Genomic DNA, 21508 nt, shown 5'->3' with positions numbered 1-21508 from the left:
ACCAGCAAGAAATATAAAACAAAAACTGGGAAAGTGTAATCTTTGAAAGATAAAAAGCGTCACTATAACGAGCCACACCCGTGGCCTACATATTCATGAGCACAAGGCTCAGGTGGGAGGAAATGATGAAAGAGGGAAAAAAAGAAAAAGGGCGATGCCACGCAGTGACAGTGCAGATGGCATAGTAATTGTTTCTGTAAAATCTGTAGTGAGGTGTTCTGACACAACACAGGTAAATGCTTTATGGTTAGACAAGGCATCAGGCCAAGCCACAGGTGTCTCAGCCTAGCTACAGCAGGAGATAGAGTGGCTGATCGTGGGGAGAATGCTCCAGTTAGCCACCACTGGGTCTGACATAAGGCAGGCCATAACACAGTGATGACATGAGCTCTAGTAATTAGACTTGAAGGCAGGCGTAGCACTATTTGTATAGTTAATATAAAAATGTGCTCAGAAAGTGTTCAACTAAGCATCGCTAGGTTAAGAACAATGTGTTACATTATGCTAGGTTAAGACCCACTGATAAGAAGTCTCTTGCTGACTTTTTGCTAGCCTTTCTAATTAAAATAAACAAATACCTTAATTTTGTCAATAATAACAACATAAATGTCCAGTGCCCATGTGATATAAATTATAGTAAATTGTATCCCAGTAGCGTAGCCTCGAGAGGACCTGGGGGGGCCTAGGCCTCCTCATCTGTCCGGCCCCCCCAGATGATTACAATAAAAAAATAAGGAATTGTCGATTTGTTTTTGGTTTTTGTGGACCCTTCATTTTAAGATGTGACTCCTCAAAAATTGCTTTCTGGCGACGTTGCTGCTGTATGCAATAACGTGTGTATCGAAAGGTATAAAAAATGCATAAAGTATACTTCCAAAGTTCAAACATACTTACATGTATTCAAGATGTCAATAAGTATGCGAACATACAAACTCAGTACATTTTAGTACACTTTCATGTGTGTCGAAAAATACAAATATAATAAAAATGTTGTCTTCACATTTCAATTAGATTTAAGTTACTATTCACACTGTCACTTTCAGCTCAATATTGCACTATTGCACTAACTGTACCCCACTTGTCTTGTTTTAGGTTAGTATAGGTCATTATATGTATTAGTGTATAATGTGTATTATTGTATATTGCATAATTTGTTTTGTACATTAGCATGTTTATTACTATTATTTTAATGTTATCTTATATAATCTTATATGTTATGTTATGCTAGGTTGCTTGCGTTGTCTTGTCAGTGCCCAGTCTGACCTTGTGTTGTTCTGTGCACCTGAAAATAAAACTTGAAACTTGAAACTATTTTTCTGCTTAGGTCATGACAATGTATTGCAGAGAAATCCCTGCCTCCTCCTCTTCCTCTTGAAGATTGGCCTCTTGGTTGGGCATTTAATGATGAACAGTTGCTTTACTTTCATGTAATAGCATATGATGCATCTTGCTAGAATCCAAAGTTGACCCCTGGGCATTCTAAAAGATGCATTACACAGCTGTGATCAACCACAAATACTGCAATAATCACTATTCACAAAGTCACATTTAAACAATTGAAAAAAAGCCTATAGATATTGTTGACCCTTTACAAACCATATTCCTGCTTATTTTGCCACTAGATACATACTATATGTCAAACAATGATTAGCCCCTAATGCTAGCCCCTCACAACAACAGAACAAAACATAAAGCCGCCATTGCACTTTGACTGGAAACCCGGGTTCTGTGCTGCAACCCAATTATTTCACAGTGAGAGAGCCTCAAGTGGCCCTTGGAGATGTGCGCTTGTTAGTAATTCATAGGCTTGTGATGACCCTTGTTGTTGCCAGGGAGCACCTCTTAAATTTCCCACCATAAGTTTAACTGTTTCTTAGGTTCATGGTCATGTTTTCATTGCCGAGAATAACTGCAAGGACCCTATCTTTTTCTAACATCAATTTTTGGGGTTTCCCTGACAAGATGGTGACTGACTGCCTGGAAAACTAACAAAGAAGCTAACCTCAACATAAATTTATGTAATCCCTCGCATAGAGCCCCATTCTAAGACCTTTTGAAGATTTGAAGTGTACACAAGATTTTATGGAAATGTAATTAACATGTTAATCAAATAAAGCAAACACAACTGTGTGTGTGTGAACATAACGAAACATAATTATAGGAACTGTTTGCCAATGATGTGTGCAATAATCCAAATTACTCTAGTCATGACAAATTGTCTGAACGTAAATTAAATCCTTTGTGTCACAGGTATTTATCAGTTTCAAATATAATGAAAATAGGAAATTGCACTCTTTTTCAAAGATTACGAGTTTGTCTGCCTAAAAAGGTTAACTGTGTAAACATTGCAAAAGAAGAAAATAACATTAAACATATTGAGAATTATAAAAGACACCTCATACAGTTATTTTACAACATCAATGGTGTGTCTGGTGCAAATACTGAGTATAAAATGGGTGCATATGAATGGATGAAGCTGAAGAAACTCCTCATAGAAAAACAGTGGAAGCGGTGAAGCGTGAAATAGCTCCCTCTTCCTCTTCCCTCACAGAGGGGCAAACTCTTCTCTGCTCCTCCAATAAAAAAATGAAGGATTCGATAAGCTTCTGTTTGGCACTGTTTCAAATCAGTACAGATTAGCTTGTCCTTCCTCAATATTGTGGAGAGAATCCAGGGACACTCTTGACTGTCAAGTCGGCTGCACCTCTGGGCCTTGGGATGGTCGAGGAAACTCAATTGTGAGAATATTGTCTCTGGTTTTATTTGACGCCTGTAGCACGGGTGCAATCACAATGGTGAAACACCTATAAACTTCAGCAGATGAAAGAGCACAATCGCTTTTAAAGAATGAAAGCAGAAGCTGATTTGAGTGTGTGACAAACCTTCTACCAGATGGTTAAAAGCCAAAATCAATTGATGTGTGCCATGACAGTGCTGAAATGTTACTAATGTGACGGTCTCGCCATCCAGCAGTAGGGTTATGTGTGAAAGTGTGGTGTGGCGGTAACACTTCATGCTAGCAGACACATACTGTACACCTCCCCCGCAGTACTTTCAAACGTGGCCTCTACTCCCAGTCTGTTTCCTCTCTGCACTCTTTCTTCATTCCTCCAGACAAATTCAATATCATGAACTATGGAGACAGGGTGGACCCTCAGTCATCCAAATAAAGAAGAAGTACTACCATGATACTCCTGTCGAGAATTTTCTCAAGACTGTTTGACCCTTTACTCTTTCTGAAACGCCCTCTCACATGCAAACACCTTTGAGACTCTTAATTGCTACACCATGTATTTAAATTCTAGTGTGTGTGTGATCTTACAGTACAGTAACAACCTTATTAATGGAAATACAGCAAGGGGATGTTTATGTTTTTGTACGCTTGGTAATCTCATTAATCACATGCTGGAGTACCAGGGATTCACGGCCACAGCCATCATTTGCACAGAAGTTTTACCCACAGGATATTGTTATCAGGCAATTAGGTAATGACAGTTCAGTGATCTTAATGTTATGGGGGCCTGTTTCTCTGTGGGCTTAGGGTAGGATAAAGACGTAAGGTTATAGCCCTCTATTTCATCAGCTTAAAAAAATTGCTTGGGGTAGACTTCCCATTTACAGTGTACACTGCCTGGTTGATAGAAAATCAATAGGAATCTTCCATGAAAACTGGAGAGGGGATGAATTGAGAGGCTCTCGGATGTCAGAGGTGGTGCATTTGCAGAGAAGGCAGAGCGTTTTTTTTTGCACTTTATTTGACAATGCCTGCTAGAATCTACGTGGTATTTACTTGATGATGCAAACAGGACAAGCTTTTAGGTGCGGATAACAGCTGAGTGACTATGGAGGTAAAGTAAACCAACTAACAAAGCCTGTCTGAGTGCAGTGTTATTACATCTGTGTATTTTCCCAATTTAGAAAGACGCTGGCCTTTATGACACAGTTGAATAACATTCCCCAGTTTTCTGTTTGGCTCTCAGAGAATTGTGGAGACATGAATAAGGCCTCTGATATGCTACACACCCACCTGGCTGGCAGTCAGGCTGGCTAGCTGGCCACTGACAGGAAGTGGGGTGCCGAGGTGCACATGCATATGTATAGAGTCACTGAGGCATAGATCCCATTCAGTCATAGGGAGAGAACATGGCTGTTCTAGCTACAACGAAAGCATGGGGCTAGCAGTACCCTGCTGTATACTACTGGGGTAAAACAACACTGTTTCCATCTGACTGTGTGTGCACTGTGGGGGACAAAGAGAGATCTGCTTCTGCATGAAAAGAGAAAAAACAAATCCATGTTTTTGTTTCAGGTTTACTGCATGAACCAAGTGTGTTGCACATTTCAAGCCCATTCAATTGTCTGTTAATATTTCTACGTGCATGAAGCCAGGATCTGCTATGGAGGGCTGAGAGAATCCACCTGATTCAAACCTTTCAGCAAAGTGTACTATTACATACATAAAGTGTGTGTGTGTGTGTGTGTGTGTGTGTGTGTGTGTGTGGGGGGGGGGGGGGGGGGGTTAATCATTTCGTTTTTGGTTCCCCTACCTTATTCGTGGATCAGACACTAAATAAGCTAATGGAGAGAGAGGACATATTCAATACTGCAATGTGTTTTCAGTACCATCGATTGTTTATATGAGAGTTTGGCCAGTCAATGCTCTCCTCAGCTTTCTAGGTCAGACTCGACGGGTGCCAGCCTCTAAAATGGCTGACCGGGTGGTGAGTAACATTACGCTTTTGACAGGAGAATGATTATGTATTGATTATCATCACATAGACACTAGTGTTGCTAGCTTCCCTGGCTGTGGAAAGATTGGATAATAGCTCATGATCTGAGTGAAAGAGTGATGGCATGTCTGGTTTGTTATTCTATGGCTGTAGCTGGACAGCCCATCTGATAGAAATCCACAGACTGGAAAATAAGATAAAAAACATTGAAAAACATTTGGTGCTGCCTTGACTGTTGTTTAGTAAAATAGGCTGGCCTGAGCTTCTGAAGTACAAATGTGATGAACAGTGTCGAAAGAGCTAGAGGCATCTGTGTTCTGAAGGTGATTACGACATCAAAACAACTTTAATGATGCTACAGACAGATTTACAATTGTGGTGTTTTGTGTAAAACTTCAAACCAACAGTATGAAAAGGAAAGGTGTGAACATATCCATTCGTATACAAAATGATAAACATTTCTGGACTTGAAAACGAGGGTTACCTTGCTCTCACTTTTTATTCTGTGTCATGAACATTTCCTTTAAAACATTGAATATAAATTTGGACGAGCCTGCTGAAAAAAATATGAATTTTCTCCTTTCGGCACATCGCTCTTTCTCTAGCTCAGCTAATACACACTCGGTTATAGAGTAGGTATACTAAACACAGATGAGTGAGAGAGATGATGCATAATGAAAAACACCTGACAAGATCAAAATCCATGTGTTTACGAGCTAAACATTTTTAAATGTTATGGGCATACTGTAAAGGACTGTAGATGAGTAACAGCAGGGGACAAAAATCTTGAAGATAAGATATGGTTGTCAGCATCGCAAAAATTGCTCCCCTGAGTCAGTGATGGATAAGGGACGTCAGCCTGGTGAAGAGTAAGGGACCGTCACACTTAAGTTCTTACATTGTCGTTGTTGTCGTACAATTAATAGTCTTTTAGAACACAGAGTGGAAGCCTTCACTGAGAAACCAGGGAGTCTGTGTATGTGTGTGTGTGTGTGTGTGAGTCTGTGTGTGATGACAAGAAAGCCTTACATAAGTAGCAGGCGGAGAGTGTGGGGCCTTGACAAGCCATTTACAGGAACCACAGGAACAAAACAATTAAGAGTGTCCTTTGTTCACCGTTGATGGCTCTGACATATGCTGCCATTTTAAAGTGTTGTGTCATTGATTCACTTTAATTAGTTCTTTCAAAATGTGTGCAACATGCAGATAGAGTTCAGAGAAGGAAGTTGAGGAGAAAGATGGGCCACTTCACATGTTTAATTTCTCCCATGGCACTTCTAATAACAAGTAATGACAGAGTATATCAAAACTAACATCTTCATCACATGTAATTAACCTGGTTGTTGCATTTGCTAAATATTTTTTGGGGGGGTTGTCAGAATGCATTTGCTTGAGTTTTTTAACCTAACCTGTATTCACAAGCTTCCCCACATCTTGTTCCATGTAACACACTTGTTATAATCCATGCAAATCTCTTTCTTGACATACCGATTATATGCCAATATAGCCTTGAAAATGTCCCATATAATACTTGTAATACAAGTTACAAATTGGCCTTCTGTATTGGGAAAATATGCAGTGCTGATAGACAATGTTTAGTAGTTCCAGAGCAAAGGACACACCTTTCATAACAGTAGTGAAGCCAGGCTGATCTTGTGGCATCAGAAGGGTTAAATTAAATACCAGAGGAATCTGAAAGGTAAGAGTAAATTCGCAGGAGTTATGTGACTGGTGACTTAATGTATCAGTCAGCCACAGAGAGTTCTCCTAGAACCGTCTGACAAGTAATCCATCATTCGGAACACACAGAAGCCTGCACGCACATAAACTGTCTCTCTGACATACAGAGCAGACATAGCCTTGCATATAATGTCCATGCACATGCACATGCACGCACACACACACACACATCAGACACACATTGGAGAACGTTCTCTGTCTTTGTCTCTCTCTTTCTTTTTCTCTCTCTTTGACTGTCTCTCTCTCTCTCTCTGACACGAACACAGCACTCGCACACACAAATACAGTCTCTGATCACATTAGTTGGATCCCAAGAAGAGAAGAGCAATTGGAGAGTGATTTTAAAATGGGAGTAATCTCCAGCTTTGTTTCTACTCTCTGAAGTGAGGTGGAAGGATAAAGGGCCATCTCAGCAGTGTGCCTCCGAGCACATTCACCCAATTACCCTGAAGCCCCTGATATGACACACTGAACCTCTGCTCACTGACTGGCTGCAACCAGAGTGACTGACTACGGTGTATGGACACCGCTCAGTGACTGTGGAGAAACCACAGACTGATTCAATCCATACTAGCATGCTCGGGGCAATGTTGCTGCCAATATTTCACTAACAGTGAAACAGGAATAAGGCACTGTGCTGCAGCTGCAGAAAGAAAGCCTTTATAGATACCAACAGCCGGAGAAAAGACAGCCGGAAACAAATACCTGTGTGGGTGACTTTGAGGCCTGACCTCGGAGGCAACCCTATGGTGAGCATCAAGGTTCTGTTTAACTACAGTAACAACAGTCTGGCATGTTGAGCTACCTGAGTTCCTGCTTCTGCAGGGGACCAACATCAAACAGTTCCTGCATTTCATCTTAGTATTGCTACATTACAAATGAATACTTATGAAGTCTGTTTGGGAAATCTCTGCCCGTCAAGCATTACATGATTCAGTAATACTGTAGTGTCAGTAATGCATTCTTGGTTTGAGAAAACCAAAACCAATTTAAAATACTGTAGGATACTGATACTACAGTATGCGACGGCGATCGTTATTTAACCATGCCCAGGTTGATGGTTTTGTTCAATCCTAAGCAGCAGCAGAGTCCAGGCTTTGTGCTAATGGACTAGGCATCTACGAGGATGACAAGAGAGGGCTTCTCATTGCAAAGATTTACCACTTGATTCTGTCTTCTTATCGGTTTCTTTTTCAAACGACCTTGCTGAGCGGACTTTTATACCTCTCCCCTTTATTCCAGCTCTGGTGATTGGATGAGCCTCTCAGCTCCGGTCTCTGCCACTGTTGATGAATGGCTTTCCCTCCCATTTATGTAGCTGTGTCCAATTCCCCGCCACCAGCATCGCCACATGAATCTTCCCCTCTTGCCCCTGGCTGGCGTGCCATGCTCACACAACACGAACAAACAAACCCCCAAAAAGTCTGGATTTCTGTGTTTATTCAAGTGCTAGTCACTCGCTGAGATAACTGAGTTGTTTCGCGTTCCCTCACTGGTCATTCTACACACTGAGAATTCAACACCATGCTGATTCGGTTCATTGGCCTTTTTTGAGAACAGACATTGTTCAAAACATGGTAAATGGTATGGAATGTGGTCAGCAATATTTAAGTTTGAGATAGCGGCTTGGCTGTCTGTGGGGACAAAACAACTGTGGTTGCTACATCAGACAATTACAAATTCAGAGATGGGGGCAGTGGTAAGGCATGTGATCCTGATCTCACTGTCTCACTGCTGAGTACTGCTCAACATCTGGCCCAGGATGAGGACGCGCATGAACGAGTCCTCTGCACACACACACACACAAACAGATATTCCACATTGAAGTCAATGTTTGTGGGGTGAAAGAGAAAGCAAGAGAAACACATGGGAAATCGAGTCAAACAATGCTAAAGGGTTGGCTAGGTAGACATAGAGCGAGAGAGAGAAAACCCTACAACACGGCATTCAATATCCACAGCTCCTCTCCTGCATAATTAATCAGCGGGGCTAGATTCCGAACTGACTGAAAGATTTCAGTGAGAAAGCATTCTGGCATCCAGACAGATATGAATAAGCGTTTGCCAAGTCTGGGGTGAGAATTAGAACACTTCAGCATTCTTGGAACACTCCCCCGCCTGGCGGTGTGATGGTGGTGGTGATGATCCAGAGACGACCTCCCACTCACCACACACACATTCTAGACTTCCCTTCTCACCTCATTTAATTCATAATAAGCCTGATAGAGTAGGCTAAGCTGGTGCTACCCAGCACCCTCAACAGTAATAGCCAGCTCTCAAGAAGGGATGTGGCTCAGCAGAGTCGCAAGCTTGTAGACTCAAACTTGCAGCTCAAGGCATGGCACATTGAGAATGTCCAATATCATTAATCGGAACAAACAAAAGGTACAGCATGCAGGCTTATTGAAAGGGAAATACAAAAAGGATAGAACCATCACTTGGTTCAGGACTGGATGGTAAACAACAGAACTGTAAAAAGGCAAACAGGATTTAATTGACATTCTTTGGGATGCAGACATACAAGTACATTAGGGTGACAATGAGGATTATGCAAGTGACTCACACTGATTACCATGTTACAGAAGGTCAACCCCTCCGACAGAATTATGCGATAGCCCCATTTGCAACAAGCTAGGGTTTTTACACAACCATCTCCAAAACACACTTCAACTAATATGTTAACTTCCCTTTCATCCCTTCTGCTTTCTATCCCTCCTTGACGTTCTCCATGAAAGGGGTGAGCCGTGAAAAGCAGTGGACGCTCAGGTTTTTTGTCCCTTGTCTCATTCAGCTGTTCCACCGTATTACGATTCATCCACAGAGGAAGCATTCAGGTAGACAGAGGCAGAGAAAGAGAGAAAGAAAGAGAGGCAGAGAGAGAGGCAGAGAGGCAATCTTATGCAGAACACATTGAAGGGCCTCATTACCTGGAGCCTGTAGTTTTTGTTCTCCCTCTAGGGAAGACCAGGGTGGGGTATTACAGAGAAAGAGAAAGAAAGAGGGAAAAGACAGGAAGAGAGAGAGAATGAGAGAGAGAGAGAGACAGAGAGAAGACAAAGAAATATGACTCAGCTGGAGAGAGAGAGATAGAGCTTAAGAAAGAGAAAGCGGGAGAGGATGGGAGCAAAGAAATAGGACTCAGCTACCCTGAGCAGTGGGACAAATTACACCCAACCAACAGCATATTTACAACTGCAGGCTAGGGGTGTGTTAATGCAGAGTTAAAGCAGGTGTGGGACATCTGACGTGCATGTGTGTTTGTGTGTGTTGGTGTGTGTGTGTGCCACAGGGGTGTATGCCTGTGAATGGCTGTCTACATTTGCTACAAAGAACAAATGGCTCAGGAGGCATTGAGGAGGCTTTCATTGGTTTCTTTGAACCAGAGACTGATCATATTACATGCATAATTCAAGGTACATTGGATAATAAATAACACTGGATGAATAAGTAATGTTTGTGTGCGTGTGTATGTATACATGTGTGTGTATAAGGTGTATGGAGCTGATATAGGGTGTCAGGTAACTGATTGATAGCAGCACTAACATAGTATGGTAGACCTTATAGGGGGGGGTGGGGATATAAAATAGCCACAGGTATTGATGCAGCCCATGCGTATACACACGCACACAAACATATTCACACGTAACACACACAAACAAACACCCCATTAAGTCATTAAGTGAAGCAACCAATAGATACTGGGCAGGTTATTTACAGAAAGGCCCAGCTTGTCCACCCAGCCTGTCCTTTCCTGTCCCTATTTAACACTCCAGAATGGCCTGGCTGGCCTGGAAGAATGGCTACATTGGCCTGGTTCATTGCTCAGACCCCCTGCTCCAGCTGAGGCCCTGGGTCAACCCCAGCCCAGCCCAGCCAATTCCAAGCTGGCCCAGGCAGGCTCAGTGCCTGGACCTCAGATGTGGCCCTGCTCTGTCCCAGCTGCACATTGTGTTAAAGGCCTGGAGCCCCCTGCCTCTTGGTCCATCTGCCTGTTCTGGAGACCTGAACCCGGGACCAGAGGAGACACAAACACACACACTCATACACGCACGCACACACGCACTCACACACACACACATACTCTTTCTATCTCTTGCTCTCTCTTTATCTATCTATCTATCTTCCTCCAACTACCAAAGCTCAACAAAGAGAGACTGGATTAAGGTTAAACCTTGGTCTGAATATGTTCCACTCTTAATTGTGGGGGCATGACCTCTCTAATAAACCTCTTCATATTAAACTTCATCTGTCCATCAAAGAGCAGGCTTATTTCTGGATTTACAAGAAGATCACTGTTATGTAACAGATACTTTTTCTTTTTCGTATAATATAAAGAAAGGGAAGTTTATTGCACATCTGCTCCAAATGAAGCGTGAAATGTTTCCAAAATGGCACAGCTGTCCTGTTATTGATCTGAACAAGTGTGATGTACTGAGAGGGGATGAGGGATAGGCAGCAGTCTTAGCTTTCAACGAATGACTAATGTGCCACAGAATATTCTTTCACCTGTGTCAGTTTGACTTCCTCACTCGCAATTGATGTTTTTTTTCTCCCCTGCATAAGCTTTGATAGGAAAGTTGTTATGCTGTGTGTTGTGTATGTATCATTTATGAAGTTGTGTTAGCATTGAATCATCTGGGATCAAAACGAGCATTCGGATTCACGTGGGAGTAGATGACAATCCGACCAATAGAAGTCTCGGTTGTCTCATTAGCATACGTCCCTCCTTGATCAAGTCAGCTCATTCATCGTCAAAATTCATGATGACAAGTCTTTTCTTATTTTGGGAGCTGGCATCAGTGATGAAAGTATAATCAGAAACATCATTAGGCCTATGTAGCAGTGGCGGCTGTTAGCCTGTTACCGCGCCCATAATAACTCTCCAAATGCAAATCAACTCCAGGTAATCTATTAACGTCACTTCAATTTTATGTCTGCGCTCCAATTTAGCGGATCCTGACACGTTCCTGGGCCCGCTTGCTGCCGTACACAGATTCATTTTGCAGGGGGCTGAGTCGGCCATGAGGGGAGACATGCCATCTGCTTCTCCACTGGCTTATTAATCGCCTTGATAATGAAGCACAGGCATAGGCAGCACTCCTGAGGCCTCTAGCCCGAGTTGGAGACAGCAAAACAACTTTCCATGTTTATTTGGCTGTGTAGCAATTATTGTCACTCACACCCCCTTTCTCTGGCTGGGAGGAGGGTCGGATGACCTCATTCTAATTACCTGAATCGTCACTTCAAGCAGACTCTGTAATTTCAACTACATCACAACCTTCTTGTCTGCTCCAGAAGGCTCAGAGTGGCTCATCATTCCAGCATATGGAAGACCTTGGAAGGGAACATGTTTGCTTGTCTCGGCCTTAGAGTTGCGGACCCCATTAATAGGAAAATGGATCTACTAATCCAATGAGATTTATTCAATCCTTGCAAATGTTTCATAATTAGCCTCACGGATGGACCTACACAAATAAGTAACAAACTCAACATTAATTGAAGTGGAATTTCAATATAATTATCTCATAAATATAGACTCAGATTTCCGCGGTTCTCGGTATGAAAGAAATGAACCGATGAGTACAGTGTATTAAAAATTAACGCTGGATAATGTAGAACTGTAAAAGCTTTGACGGGATATTAGACTCTAGGTTCTGGTTCTATAGTTAATGTGGCTGCACTCTGCACGTCTGATGGGAAGATCTGAGATGTATTAGCCGACACACCCTATTATCCCCTTGAGACAATTTTGAGCCATATGTGATGGGCATAGAAACTCCTTCCTTGGCGTCACACCCTGCTATCATCCGAGTGAAAACATGAGAATGATCTGTTTGTTCAAAGCACATTACTTCATTATTTATCAATCCCAAACCATGGTTGCATTTTTAAGTGGTTGAGGAGAGAAGAAGCCGCGGTTACTACAGATTGTTCCGGAGAGAGAACAGATCAGAGAAACCCCTCTTATGGTGTGTCTTCTCCAGGTCACCTCTGGCAAGAACAAAGGCCCTCTTCTCCTTCACATCCTATTAACCTCGGGGTTCACCTTCTCACAGGAAACACTGAGACCTTATCCACCCATGTCACATATATTTCCTGGCTGTGGTAAGTACTTTCCAGGGTGGTGGTGACATTTAGCGTTCGGAGGGTTGGGAGTTGGAGGTCTCCATCTCTGGTCATGGTGATATAGTGACTGTGTGGAGGTGGTGGGTCTGACCATGTATTATCAGACATGATTCAACTGATGGCCTCCCAGAGTACACACTGTGGTTAGAGGATATTACATATGTTATGTGGGTGGGTTATTCTACGACTGAAACCGATAAGCACACACAAACATACACACACACACACACACACACACACACACACACACACACACACACACAGTAGCCATTCTCGAGTCCAACCTTGATCTCCCCTTTCTCATAATGCACAACAAACCGTTGCATTTTTGAGTTCACCTTTTTTAATACTTTTCAGTTCCCTGTTATTGTCAAAAATTCATATCCCAGACACTATTGTTTTTATTTTTTCACGACTGACTTTATTGGAATTTCAAAGCACAACAAAATGAGAGCAAACTATCAGTGAGTTCTATATAAAATCTAATTTAGCTGTGATAGAAACAAAACTTTATTGTAAAATACTGTGATTTATGAATCTAAGAAGAACAACTGAGAAGAAAGACTTATTGTTTGTTTGTCCGAAGCTTTTGATTCCTTCAGTTAATGCCACAACGCATAAAAACTTAACTAGATGAAAAAAATATGGAAAAAGCCTTTCAAACAAACAACAGAAAGTGTTGTGAATGTTTAATTAATCAGTTGTGACAAAAATGGAACAACAATCAACAAAGAGACTGACTTCCATCTTTTATGTTATGCATTTCCCTAAGGCAAATCACATGACTCCATCAAGCAACTTTTCTCCCTACCCTCAAGCTAGCTACCCCCCTCCATGCCCTCAAATCCCTCAGAGAAACAGAAGTACTAAAGCTCAGAGCCAAAACAGCACAAGAAAACAGAGCAGTTACAGCTAGTTTGTTCATATAAATAATAGTAGGAACAAATCACAAGGTATAAGGAAGATCACTCATCACGCTAACAAACCACCATCCACGATGGTGGTACGATCATTCCTGCATAAAAGTGGGTTACCAAGGATGTACATTTCCCATTTACTGAGGTTTCAGTTAAGCCATTCCATTGAATGTTTACAGTTCTGGTTTATGTGAAGGTTAGGGCCACCAGTAGCCTGGGTGCCAGCCAAACTTAGCCTGCCAACAAAAAAATGTGGTCGGGAAGTTGGGTCTGGGGTTGTTCGGTTGGAGTACAAGAGCTGTTCGGACCAATCAAATTGACAGGGCGGGCTTTCTACGATGATGGACAGATGATCAACAGTAACGTAATCAACCACATCACCAAACAGCGCTTGGGTTGAATTTGCTTTCAACAAACAACATACTACGTTGCTCTGATTGGTTGTAGGTCTATCCAATTGAGTGAAGAGGCATTTTTTTCCGGGTTCGGTTGAAACACGCCCCATACTCAGCCCAACGGAGCGGTATCAGACTCATATTCTGACTAGAATTATGAGTATGACAACTTCAGGCTAGGCCACTAGCAAAAAAAGAAACTAACCTTTGTTGTTGCTCCTATAAATCATGTCCCAATAAAAAGTGTAGCAATCTCTTCAAAGCAGTGTATAACACCTACAATTGTATTTGCATAGTACACTTTTTTCCCCATGGCACAGGCCTTTTTCTGAATTTGTAAGTGGAGAACTGTCTTGTTTACGTAATCATATCTCAACTTTTCAATTTGATGAGGATACCAAATACAGCCTATCATGATAATTGCTGTAACAAGCAACGTCAAACAGAAGCAGACTTCTTTCTCTAGTCAGAATGGCAGAGCAGTGAAAGGATGCATTGCTCTCAATCTAACTGTTTTAGTAGTGGACCCTCTCTACAAGACTCCCACAGTGCCAAAGTCAGTATAGGGAACCCTTGAAAACAAACTACTTCATTTGTTTCTGAGTGTGGTACAGTGTGTGTGTGTGTGTGTGTGTGTGTGTGTGTGTGCGTTCCTGTGTGTGCAAGCTGCTTTTGAAACATAGGATCAAACAGTGGGCCATGTTTATGAATTCTTGAATATATTACCATACTCTTAGTATGCTATGAACATTTGTAGTTGTTTCATTCCATATTGTTGCTGATTTCACTCTACATGTATTTGCGATTTTCTCTGCAGCAGTTATCTTTGGCTAACACATACAGTAGGGACAACATGCAAACCACAAAGGTTGCACGCATTCTTATTACTAGTGTAAACTAGACTAAATTGTGTTTACACTTCATGACTTGAATAGTAAACTCAGGTAACTTAGAAAACATTGTCTGCAGGCAGTGAATAAAAAGCTAAGGTTGTTATTCTACTTACCAACTGCTGACATCTCCGGGACTGAGGCCCTGTAGGGCCCTTCAATGAACTGTGGCGGGTTGTCATTGATATCCTGAACCTTGATAATGAACTCAGAAGGTGGCTCCAGGGGTTGGTCCGTTTCAGCGTTGATGACCTGCGCCGTGAGAGTATACTCGGCCTTCTCCTCGCGGTCCAGCCTCTTCATGGCGTGGATGTCGCCTGTCATCTCGTTGATGGCGAAGATGGTGCCCGCCCCCTCGCCTGCGAGGACGTACTTTATGCTCTTGCCACCGACATCCAGATCCGTGTGGAGCTGTAAACGACAGGGAGAGGTGGAGTTTAGGGTGTGGCTCTGGTGTGGCTCTTCTGCGGGAGAATCGGTAAGACCACCACAACCCTAACACTGTCGACGCAGAAACAAGGACTATGGAGGGTAATTTAGAATTTGGTGAATTCAAACTATTCAAACAGTGTCTGCGTAAGTTGAGTCATGGTTGTGGTGGTGATCTGAATTTCATCTGAGGCTTTTCACACACCATAACTCCCCACAAGATATACAGCATACTTTGTGTTTAATACTACCGTAGTAAAATGTGTGGTTTCACTTTAGATACTGCTGAGGGTGGTGAACAACTGGAACAGATACTTATTAGTAGAAGGTTGTCATACAACTTCAAAACGGCTTCTTAGTATTCCATGATGTACATTAGCACTTAGCTGTGACTGCTGTAACAAGCCTCAAGGAACAAACGTTTTCCAAGCACACTTTATAAAAATGAAGCCCGCAGAGAACAAAGGAAACATGGACATCTGCTTTTATAAGTGGGTCATATTCTGTGCGTCTTCATCTCTTTCCAAACAGGTATGAATGTAAAAAAAGAAAAGAATAGCTGCGCATGCTAAAAGGTGAATTGATTCTGTTTAAACCTGTTTTTACTTTTTTATTCTTAACTCACAACATGGTATGCTTGTAACTTGACGTTTCCCTTGATAATGGTGTGAACCTATTGTGGTGTGACAGGATGCAAGTGCATGTTTGGAAGACTGAAAATTATATATACATATATATATATATATATATATATATATATATATATATATATATATATATATATAGAGAGAGAGAGAGATAGAGAGGTAGGGAGAGAGAGAGAGAGATACAAAGAGAAAGAGCTCAGAAAGAACAAGAAAGAGCTAGACAGGAAGAAAGACAGAAAGAGAGAGAGATTTCAAAGGTTGAAGAGCACATTTATTTTCTAAATACAGTTAATACAGGAAGTGCATAAGTTATTCTATCCCTAGGTTCTTGATCCCCAAGGTAGGGGATTGGGTGTTGCAGAATGGGAAAGGAAGAGAGAGTAAAGTAGAACATTTGGAAATGTGACAAAGTTGCCATTAGTGTAAAAACACAGCTGGAAGTAGAGCTCTTAACAATTAGTATTTTTTTGCTTTCATTAAGATCTTTCCATCTTTGTTTCACTCTCTTTATCACATGCACACACTCAAACATATACTGGAACATCCCTATTCAGCAGCTTCAATTCCATTTCCTTCAATAGAATTTTCCAGAGGCATTCTCCTGAGACTGTGTTTGGGGACAGAATAACAAGGTAAAATGTGTGTACGAAAATCCCGACCTCTAAAGCCTTGGCGATTGTTTTATAAGCCTGCTTTTATGCATATGCTGTCTCTGAGGTGTTGTTCGTAGACACTGACAAAGCACATTCGCTTAAATTGTCACACCTTGCACTTTTGTTTTCCTAATTGTGCCATCATTTCACATGAAAGATGTAGCTCATTAACACAAACGCCTCACAACATCCTGCACACTGAGAAACCCTTTAAATGAGCCCAAATTGATGATGGTCTGTCATTTTTCTGTGTGTGTTTGTGTGGAATAGGAAGAGAGTTTGCGTGTGTGTCCGTGGATGAGAGTGATTGTGTGTGTACAAGTGAGAAGTAGAGAGAGAGATTGGAAAAAAGAAAGAGAAAAATATTAAAAGAAAATATAGAGGGAAAGAAATATAGAGGTGGAGATTTCGAGGCACATATAGAGCAAGGTGAACTGGGAATACAACAGATTTTAGACTAGATAAAAATGTTCAAGTAGTCATCATTACAAAATGTCACTCTGATCCCTATCTTGTCTCTGAAAGGATGCTAAATGTCAGATGTGTGGAGTGATCTTTACTCATCCATGCAGAAGAAGTGAAGTGTAGTGTAGTTTGGGGGCAGTGACCACCACCTATTGCTCATTATCCATGTCGCTAGGGTAACTGGAGGAACAAACTCTCCTATAACAACATCCTCCAGTACTGTAAACATAACCATGTGTGAATGCTTGGGTTATTTTTTTTACACATGGGTATGATGTCTGTCAAAGCAAGAACAAATCACCTATAGGATACTGACCATATATTAATATGACAGCTGTGCAGAAGGAACACAATGGAATGATGAGATGTAGTCCCGCACTAGTATATCTTTAAAAGAAACAAAACAGCTCCACATGTCAATTAAACATCTAACCATGATGCCCTTCATCACACAACCCCTATAGCTATCTTTCTTTCTGCAGCAGATCATTGATGTACATTTCCTGAACCTTGCCTCCTGACGATTACAGTGCTCCAATCACCTCTGTGCAGCCTTGCTCTTACTGTCAGGCCGCCCCAGAGGAAATATGTCACTCGCTGCCTGAGATGTGCTTTTACAGCAATCGCTGGAACAATCAGTGTGTCCTAATGAGCAGTGTCCCCCCCACCCAGCAGCACTACCAGCACCACCACCCCCTCCCCTGGCTGCAGGCTCCACACTCAAGTGTAACGTTAAGCTCTACACGGAGAATTAATGATTCTACTCCTTGTCAGGGCAAGCACAAGATAGGGCATGTGCTCCTCCTATCTGCAGAAAGCATGAGTGAAGGGGGAGAGAGTCAGACAGAGAGAGAGAGAGTGAGAGAGCGAGAGCGAGAGAGATAGAGAGAGTGAGAGAGCGAGAGAGAGAGAGAGAGAGAGAGAGAGAGAGAGAGAGAGAGAGAGAGAGAGAGAGAGAGAGAGAGAGAGAGAGAGAGAGAGAGAGAGAGAGAGAGAGAGAGAGAGAGAGAGAGGCCCTGTCACGGCGTGAGGCAAGGTGTCATCTGGTGTCTGCCATGCTGGAGTAGTTTCTCATCTGAATCCCATCTCAGGGTTCAATTAGCCCAGGGTTGGAGTCAGAGAGTTTCCACCTAGCACACCGCACCCCTGGAAGTTCTGTCAAACAGACAGGCCCTATTAGAGCCCAGGATTCTCACACATGCAGATGTGTGTGTGTGGGGAAAAACCTTAACCTGGTGACAGTATTCTAAATTAATCCCCATGGAAGACTTTGGGCCTTGTCCTTCTGCTCTCAACCAGGAGCATGTACTTAACACCATCCATATTTGTTAAATACATGTTTGCATTGAAAACAATGAATACATGTAATCATAAATAAACTGTATCTGCAGTTTAAACTGTATCAAACATAGCTGCTTCAGTTATTTTCCAAGGAAGTGGTTTCATTTTTTGAGTCTGTGAAAGCTACTTGGACACAACAATATTTCACAAATCTTACCTTCAGAGTTTCTCACATTTACCTTCTTGCCAACAGAGTGGAGTGAACACTGAATGGACAGAGACAGTGTGAAAACAAGCACAAAACTCGAGACTTTTTGAGTCACAAGACAAACAAAAATGGAGCTCAACAGCAAACAGCAGCTGGATGCACTGGACGAACAATATATTTTTTTAAACAAGGAGGCAGCAATACACTGAATATGGTTTGACACTGGTCTGGGAAACCCAGCTAACAGAAGGCGATGAGAAAAACAACTAACCAGATACACTGCTTTGGAGCCTTCCCATTCATGTTTCATACAGGGTCAAGCATGGTCTTTAGGAAATACAATTGATTGAACCTAAGGAAAATACCCAATTCACCTGGTTTACCAGAGTAGCTTTCATTGGCATTTACTGATTACTTTCTTGGCCTAGCTCACACTACAGATTTTTATTTGTATTTTATTGAACCTTTATTTACCCAGGCAAGATCATTAAGAACAAATTCTTATTTACAATGATGGCCTGACCTCTCAGATCACAGTACAGATCACACTACAGAGTTTATAGAAGATATCTATATTTGGATGGCTCTCTGCAGTCCTCAAATGTTATCCCCTGACCTGCTCGTGGTTCACGAGCACCAATGACAAGCTCTAACCCCAAATAGACCACACCCTGGGGGGGATGTTGTCTCTGATCTCTAAAATACATCTGCAATGGTTAATTCAGGGCACAACTACATACTCATCTGCCAGAGCAATTGCAATATAAACACACTGGAGTGATAACATGTTGAGGTAGCCAGTCAATGTTGGTGTAATGGGACACATCTATTACTCTCTAGGATGCCAGTTCATCCTGTAACTTGCTGTGATTGTAACACATTGTCACAGAAGCTAATTCTGTGAAATCTGACTACAATCTGTCCTAAACTAGGCATCGACCACGATGGTGCTCTCAGACCTCTCAGTTCAACATGAGAGGGGTATGCCATGACATACCATATGTCGCAAAAGTAGGCTACGCTGAACTAGGCTAAAAAGCTAGAAGTGGTTTCTTTCGATAGATTTAAAGTAAATCAAGCAGTCTGGGTCATGGTTGATCCATCTAATTCTCATTTTGGTGATTTAATTTGTTAATTACACGTACATGAATGATATTTAATTCTAAATATTGCAATAACATTTTGAATGTAAGGAACAGATGGCTCCATGCATGATGTATGATACACTTAGCTATTCTTGGGAACAATTTTCCCCCTAGTCTGTCTCGTGAAAGCACCATTTTATCAAATCAGACAGAAAGTCTGGAAACTCAGCGAAGTCACACTCCGCTGGGGACAGGTGTAATAATCACCGTCCTAACATGTCTATAATTCCATCATGGAGAACTACAGGGTATGAAGAGTGGGTGGAGTAGGTCATGTGGATTTACCAAGCAAAAGAAAGAAAGACCAGGAGCAAAGGGGTTGCTTGGGATTTAAACCTCAGTCAATAAGGGTGCATGTTGTTTTAAGCCTCTGACCTATCTCTGCCACTACCATCACATTTACTATTGTTCAAAACAAAAGCCTCTCCAGATTAATTCAAAGTCTTAAAGTATTACAAAGTGGATAGCTGTAGTTTAAGAGGCGAATGCAATTAAATGTAGTCACTGATGAGAAAAATATTGTTGGTGTTAATGATTCCTCACGAAGCACACACAAAAGCTAGGTACGAAGGAGAGGTATTAAAGAGTAGGACAACAGTCACCGACCACCGCCCCTTGGTTCTCATGAGAGTGTAAAAGGAGCCTGCAATTAGTCTACATGCTACACCTGCTGGTGAAACCCCTATGAATAGAAAACGGAATTCTCTTCAGACACGGAATGTCATTTGGGTGCCTTAAAAAAAACATCTATTGTGTTTAATCAGTTTTAAAGATTTCAGAAGCCACTACCCTTCTTTATTACATGCGTAATGTATGTCATAATTACTCAATATGACATGATCAATCTACTATTGATGCCGGCACACCGCTGCACTCTGCTTCGTCAAAGAAATAGAAAATAGGAAAACTAAGAAAAAAAAATACTGTACTGTTCTCTTGACACCATAATTATATCAATTTATCTCCTGGCATGTGCATTCTGCGAGAAGTGGTTTAACCAGCAGCGAGCCAAAGCCAAGAAACCCCAGCATTATGTAAAATGCAGAGAAAAATGGGAGCGTAACAGGGAAAATTTGTTTGGAGATGGGGAGCCGTGTGCAGTACAGAAGGAGGCCTGGATTTGAGATTTCACCTCCTCCTCCACTGTGTGATTAGGCAACCTGCGAGCCCTGTTCATGCCCCTGCCTGCTGAGAGGAGAAGACAAACACAACAGGCATAATCAAGAAACACAATAGTTTGTCTCTCTTTTGTATATTCCTGACCTAATCAAATCATAGTTAGATTGATTTCACAAGCCGCAGATGGAACCTGCAGCATATCTAATTTGACGCAAGATTTTGTGTATGATGGAGGGTTTTCTCTGTCCAGATGGCACAGCCTGGGTTTTTGTAATTCATATTTCAACGTGTAGTTTTTTTTATTTATTATCATTGAGTACCTTAATGAATTAATGCAGAAATGAGACGAGAGAGGATCTATAACTACCACAGTCTGTTTGGGAAAAAACATTGTTAAATGCTTGAGTAGGTCCAAGGAGATGGTGTCTGTTTAGACAGTCTGCTCTCATCAAAAATGAAAACATGCAAAGCATTGTAGGACACTATCAATATTAAAAAGGCTGTTAAGTGACATTTTCCATGATGGGACCATGCTTTATATTTTATAAGCAGTAGCATAGTCGCTTTTGCAACAGATTGTCCTCAAAATAGGTCTGATAGTAACCAGTTCAATTCCAAATTCATTTGATAATGTCCGCCAAAACTAAAATAAGAATCAACATTATTGGGAGGGTGTTGCAGCTGGAGTGGTGTTCGAGGCTCCGGTTCATTTCAGCAGGAGAGCATTCCACGGGTAAATAGCTTCCATGTTACAGCAAAGTACA

At 41.7% G+C, this 21508-nt stretch overlaps 1 protein-coding gene across 1 annotated transcript in view; it reads right to left on the bottom strand.

Annotated features, from left to right (window-relative positions):
- Positions 1-21508, bottom strand: part of cdh8 (cadherin 8) — a 56736-nt gene that overhangs the window by 18003 nt on the left and 17225 nt on the right. Inside the window, exon 2 of the mRNA XM_067248509.1 lies at positions 14914-15208. Coding sequence (XP_067104610.1) covers positions 14914-15208 — 295 coding nt within the window. The remainder of the gene's footprint in view (positions 1-14913; positions 15209-21508) is intronic.

The sequence above is a fragment of the Osmerus mordax genome, chromosome 13 (genome assembly GCF_038355195.1).
Source record: "Osmerus mordax isolate fOsmMor3 chromosome 13, fOsmMor3.pri, whole genome shotgun sequence".
NCBI classification, from domain to species: domain Eukaryota; kingdom Metazoa; phylum Chordata; class Actinopteri; order Osmeriformes; family Osmeridae; genus Osmerus; species Osmerus mordax.
This window is presented reverse-complemented; position numbering and strand designations above follow the sequence as displayed.